This window comes from Rosa chinensis, chromosome 5 (assembly GCF_002994745.2).
Source record: "Rosa chinensis cultivar Old Blush chromosome 5, RchiOBHm-V2, whole genome shotgun sequence".
In the NCBI taxonomy this organism is placed as follows: Eukaryota; Viridiplantae; Streptophyta; class Magnoliopsida; order Rosales; family Rosaceae; genus Rosa; species Rosa chinensis.
Window position 1 is genome coordinate 42,998,514 of NC_037092.1, and position 6,666 is coordinate 43,005,179.

At 36.6% G+C, this 6,666-nt stretch overlaps 1 protein-coding gene across 1 annotated transcript; it reads left to right on the forward strand.

Moving 5' to 3' along the window:
* The first annotated feature begins 2,019 nt into the window (after window positions 1-2,019).
* On the forward strand, window positions 2,020-2,649 carry LOC112168226 (germin-like protein 9-3). Its single transcript, XM_024305353.2, has one exon. The coding sequence runs from the start codon at window positions 2,020-2,022 to the stop codon at window positions 2,647-2,649; it is 630 nt and encodes a 209-aa protein (XP_024161121.1).
* Window positions 2,650-6,666: the final 4,017 nt, after the last annotated feature.

Sequence of the window (6,666 nt, forward strand, 5' to 3'; positions counted from 1 at the left end):
TGTTGGAGAGGAAAGATCCCACATTAGAAAAGTGACAAATAAAATATAACTTATAAGTGAGTGGATCTCACCCAATTGTACCGAGGCCTTTTATGATTAAAACCCAACGCCTATCGGGTGGTTAAGTTGGGACAGTATCGGTACAATGGTGGGCCACGGACCACGCTTGTTGCTGTTTAACATGGTATCAAAGCGGGTCGCTCTTCAATACGTCGTCATCATGGACCCGGATATGGGTTCATTCATTAATTGATTCACCAATCTCCTCTCCAATCATGGACCTAGTTTGGGTTCATTAAATTGGCCATCGGAAGTTTCCGATTGGATTATTGCCATGTGTCTGATGTGGGCCTTGGATTGTTATGTGATTGGTCAAGTCTCTAATGTGGGACTTGTGACCTGATTTCCAATGTGGAATCGGGTTTGTCAATTAATTCCACGTGCATACCTAGAGCTAGGTTGCACATGAAGGGGCGTGTTGGAGAGGAAAGATCTCACATTAGAAAAGTGATAAATAAAATATAACTTATAAGTGGGTGGATCTCACCCAATTGTACCGAGGCCTTTTGTGATTAAAACTCAACACCTATCGGGTGGTTAAGTTGGGACAATATCGGTACAATGGTGGGCCATAGACCACCCTTGTCGCTGTTTAACATGGGTAAGTGGGCAATCTCTTAGAGTGTTTGGGTAAGTGGGCAATCTCTTAAAGTGTTTGGGTAAGTGGGTAATTTTTAAGCTAAAATTGGGTAAATGATCATTTCCCCTTATTCCAAATATCTTTTTTTTACCTCAAAAAAAAAAAAAAAAATTAGTTGTTGGAACTACCCTAGGTTTTACTTTCGTGCCAGTTTGCTAGTTTAGGTTTATTTAAGCCAATTTGCTATCGTAGGTTCTAAAATTAGTCAATTTGTTACCCTTCTCTTAAATTACTTGTCTCTATCTTATATTATACGTGCACAATACTTGAGAACATTATGGTATTTTCGTCTTAACCAAGATTGTTGCTGTTTGTGTTAGGGTACACGAGGAGTGAACCAAAATCAAATAATTCAACAACCAATAGCAATTTGGCTAAAATAAAATTTAGGAAAACAAATTGACATTACGGTGAAACTTAGATAACAAATTGACCACTCTTTCTAATGGCCAACAATTTTGGTGATTACGTGCTACCCGCTGCGGCCTCTACGAGCAGTATCAATTGTAATGGCTCCCGGTGGTCTTGGCCTCAACCCAAGATCTCTGACGAATTGTTCTACTACTCTGACGCGCCCCAATTCTAATCCTAATTCAGTAATTCATCATATGACTTTTTCTTGTACGCGCGTCTTCTGTGTTTTGTTTATTTGCTTTTCTTGCCCTGCAATTAAAATCTTGCACTACCAACACTTTTTGGGTATATTTGTCGGTCATAAAATCATTTATGTAAAAGTCTGACAGGGGGCGGGTTAGCTAATTCCATTTTCATCAATCTAACATCAATGATCTATATTATCACTGTCTTGTATCGATTCAAAGCTTCTTTCTTTAGGTTTGGGTTAATTTTCACACGTACTTGAACCTGGCAGCCTGCCACTAACATAAGTTAATATAGAATCAAGGGTCTACGACAAGTGCTTGATGAACTAGCTAGCTGGCTTCAATGATTTTTGAAGATTACTGTCAGCAAGCAATGAACACGGAAACTACGGATAAGAGAGGAAGATCTGTGCATATGCTTCTACTCTATTCCATATTTCCATTCTATAGCTTAGTAAGGATCGATGGAGTGTCTAAGTTCTTGGTATCTAGGGCTATTTCAAGAGAATTAACAACAAACAACTATTAAACTCAAGTTACAACAAGAAATACTTTGTTATTATTTTCATCTCCGGCCAGTTGACTAGGTAGGCCTGCTGCAATACTATGTTCCAACTCCAATCACCCGAAACTCTATAAATAGCACTTCGATCGTCCATCTCAGAATTATCACATCCAACAATACAAATCACATTTCAATACAAGCTAGTCAATCAAATGGCCTCGAGAACTTCCACCCCCAAATTATTCTCACTACTAATAATCTGTTTTCTAGCCATCGCCAAAATGGCAATGGCCGGAGATCCAGACATTCTTAGTGACTTCATAGCGCCTCCAAATGGAACAGTAGACGGAAACTTCTTCACATACACTGGCATGCGTGTTCTTGTTGGAGGAGACGAGCCCAAAAACTTCACAGTACTGAAGGCAACCTCGGCAGAGTTCCCTGCTCTTAATGGGCAGAGTGTTTCATATGCCTTCCTTGAATTCCCAGCTGGCACTACTAACCCACCACACACTCATCCTCGCTCTGCTGAGCTCCTCTTCCTTATTGACGGTACCCTTGAAGTTGGCTTTGTCGACACAAAGAACAACCTCTTTACTCAGACTCTTCAGACAGGCGACCTGTTTGTGTTTCCCAAGGGCCTTGTTCACTACCAGTACAATGCCGATTCACAAAACTCGGCTCTGGCAGTTTCTGCCTTTGGAAGTGCAAGTGCCGGAACTGTGTCAATCCCTACCACTTTGTTCACCACCAACATCGATGACAATGTCTTGGCTTTGTCCTTTAAGACTGATGTAGCTACCATTCAAAAGCTTAAGGCTGGTCTCGCTCCCAAACCATGAGAAGAAGATTATTATACGTAGTTTAAATAATATCGCTTGTTGGTTCAAAACTAACTTGTAATGATTTTCTTTTATTTGAATAAATACCCTCAGAGTAAGCTGGAAAGGTACTCAGCAACCTGTGTTACTGTTGAAGTGTTAAAAACATTTCTCAGAATTCATTTATCATCAATTATATAGTTCCACATTTTATTTGATCTATTTGTGAGTCTGTTGAAGTCCATTGTAAATTGCAAAATGATTTGGATTTCTGATATAATAGGGATGCTTGAACATCAATAAGAGGCTACCACATAATGTGGCATTACATACCGTTTAAAAAAGGTGATTCACGTAACATATATTACTCTAGACAGTAAACACTAAATAACTAATACAATCAATGCTTGTAATTTGATGGTTTAACAAGGATATTGTGAAGATTTCAAAGCTTAATTTCTAATAGCTCTTCTCCCTCTGTGAGTAGCGTCTCCCTTTTGAATAATAAAAGAAAATTATTGTAAGATGAGAATAGGATGCTCCCCTCTGACTGAGCTACGATTTTTTGTCTTATAAGGTCAGGACAAGGCCCTTTTATGCTGATCTTTCTCAGGATGTACCCACATGGATAGCTTCTTTGCAGGGCTGGTCCTAAGATTCTAGCAGAAGTGAAAGGATGGAGGAAGTAGGATTCGAACAGGGACCAGGGTATTGATTCAAGTGATTGAAAAATAAAAATGAAAAATAAAAGGCGGAAGCAGGATTCGAACCCTGCTTAGGGAGAGCGCAAATTAACACAGCTTTCGCTGGAGTAAGGCCACAATCTCAAGTATGTCAACACAAAAAAACTATATATCCTTACATAAAACATATATATAGAACTTACTCCTCCGAGGCCCCCAGGAACCGGTGGCCTGAGACAGCCACCTCAGGCAGCAGCCCTCAGGGCCGGCCTTGCTTCTTTGTTCCATGCAATGAAGGCTAAGGTCTCCCATTAGTGTGTAGGCCCCTAGGAAGAGAAGATAAGATGAAGAAGAGGGGTTTCTCTAGTCCAAAAATGTCTTTATTCTGTATAAATAGCGTTAAGGGAAGCGGGTGCTCTTTTCCCCTCAATATTGGCTACCGGTTGAAGTTGGTCTAATTGTATCTTTTTTTTTCTTTTTTTCTTTTTTTCTTTTCACAATTGAAAGTTTGGGTGATTCTAGTTAGACCTCCAAATTTGATATTTGGACCTCCAACTTTTTTCAATTATCAATAAACTTTGCCAACTCATATGAAAAGACAAATAAAGACAGAGAGAAAAATAGGAAAAAAAAAACTCTTCTTACCTCCCCCAAATATAACATTCAATTAATTTTTTTTTCCAGAATTTCCTTATATTGCCTATATAGTTTTATAATTTACCTAAACCAATTAATAAAAATAATAATTATCATTGAATACAAAAGTAAATTAAAAACAATCTGATTTGGAATTTCCTTAAACAAAATTAATTGAATATTATGATATAGTTATTACTCGATCTTCTAACAAAACCCTTGAAATCCTTCTTTTAGCAAATTCAAATGGATTCCAGCAACATGTCAATATCGAGAACCAACCCTCTGATTAATTTTGGTCCAGGAGAGACTTACTCATAAGAGAGCAATATCATGTAATTTTGATTCATTATTCTTCTCGTGGTTGAAAATACAGATACAAAGTAGAGTAACAGATTGTTGTATCTCATATTCAAGAGTGTTTTGGTAAAAATAAGGAGGTCTACTTAGCTTTTCAAGTATTCTAAAAAGTAAATTGGAGGTGTACTAAGTATTGGAGGTCCAAATAGCAAATTTGGAAGTTTAACTAGAACCACCCTTAAATTTTTCCTTATTTGAAGATAAAGAAAAATAATAAAAAGAAGAGGAGAAGACCAAAGGGTTTTGTTTATGGATTGATGAGAAAGAGATGTTGTTCGCAAAAAGAAATCAGTGGTGGTCCTAGGTTTTATTTTAGTGCCAATAAATTGATACTCGATCTAGGTGTTAATTAAACCAATTTGCTGCATAGGTTTTTAAAATTAGACAATCTGCTACGCTTTCATTAAATTAACTTGTTTATATCAATTCCCCAGTCCAAATATTAATATGTGACACGTTGGAATATTTTGGTAGTTTTGTTTTGACCAAGATTGTTGCTGTTTGTGTTAATGGTACACAAGGAACTGGCGAAAATTAATTAATTTGACAGATTAATTGGTAGCAAGTGGCTAATTTTGAAAACTTAAATAAGCTGAAATATATCTTTATTAAATGAAAAATTTGCTGAAATATATAAAACGTAAGGCAGAGGCGGACGATGTTACGGTTTTTGCAGCTAAAGAGTGTATAATTAACATATGGAGTGTTTAATTCAACCCCCCAATTCTCAAAACAATTTTAACTTGGCCCATGCCAAATGAGATATAGTAAATTGTTTACTTAATAGAACAGAAAATTGTTTTTATTTTTGAGAAATAAAGAAGTCAAGGAGCTAATGGAGAAATAATTCTCTTGTGATTAAGATATGTTGATTTTTTCCTTTCTTTCGTTTACATATATTTGATCACTTTCTTTTTGTAAGCTGGGTTAATAAAAAAAAGGATTAATTTCAGTTTAGTACCCTGTGGTTTGGGGGTAACATCAAATTGGACGGAACAGTAAAATTTGGGCACGGCTGATTGAAATTGAAAGCACAGGGGTGTTGCTGATCAAATTGAAAGAGCAGGGATTGACATGATGTTACCCCCAAACCACAGGGTACTAAACTGAAATTTATCCTAAAAAAAATTAATGATTTGTGCATGAAAATATTTTTTTTGATACATATTTTTTCTATTTTTTAAATAATAATACTATCTTCCTAAAAATAAAAAGTTAAAATCAACATGTCGAAAACTTATATTCATCAAGTCTCGACACGTACCCCCCGGCCCCAAGTTTCAAATCCTAATTTCGCGCCTGACTTAAGGTAATGCATTTGCTGAAATATATAAAACCTAAGGTAACAAATTGACATTAAGGTGAAATTTAAGATAGCAAATTGACCATGCTTTCTAATTGCTAACAATTTAATTTAGTGGGGTTATACTTGTACCCAACGGCAGCTTCTAGAGCTGTATCAATTGTTAATGGTTCCCAGTGGTCTTGGTCTCAGCTCAAGATCTATGAGGAATTACTCTCATGCACGCGCCAATTCTAATATAGAAGAGATAAAATCAGTTTTTATGCATTCCCTTATCATATGTATTTGTCTATCATGTACGTCCTCTGTGTTCCATGTAAAAGTCGGACTGCACGTGCTATTGCTTCTATTGCATTTTCATCTACAAACCATCAATGATTTATTACTTAGTCTTGTATCAATTCAAATTAAGCCTCTCCCTTTTCGTACGTACTTGAAGCAAGCAGTTCCCACTAATTAACTACGGCAAGTGATTAATGAACTAGCAGCCGCTACCAGGCTTCAATAATTTTGAAGATTATTGTTACCCCGCAATGAACATAGATCTTCCTCTTCTTCTTTTTTTCAAAAGAGAGGAAGATCTGAGCATATGCTAGCTTCTACTCTATTTCATTCTATAGTTTAGTAAGGATAGATGGAGATGATCAAAAGTCAAAACATGTCTTTTTTAAAGTTCTTGGTATCTGGCTATTTCGATCAAGAGAAACAAAACAACCGTAAATCTTTTTTGGTAAAAGAATGAATATATAGAAGAAACCAGCTGGCTCCAAACAAAGCCAGACAAACAACAAGAAACAGTAGCTAAAAAAGCTAACAAGCTAACAAAGCAACAACCTCAGCAAGAAGGAACAGAAAACAACTGTAAATTTGCAGCAACGAAACAAGAAATAATTAATGCTTTGTAATTTTCATCAGTATGCCAGTTGACACTATAGGGAGGCCGGCCTGCAGCAACACTATGTTCAACTCCAATCACACGATTGAAACCTCTATAAATAGCACTTCGTCCATTTCAGAAGTACTATCACATCCAACAATACCAATCCCATTTCAATA

Coding starts and splice junctions, on each gene's coding strand:
- LOC112168226 (XM_024305353.2), top strand. CDS start 2,020: ATGGCCTCGAGAACTTCCACCCCCAAATTATTCTCACTACTAATAATC.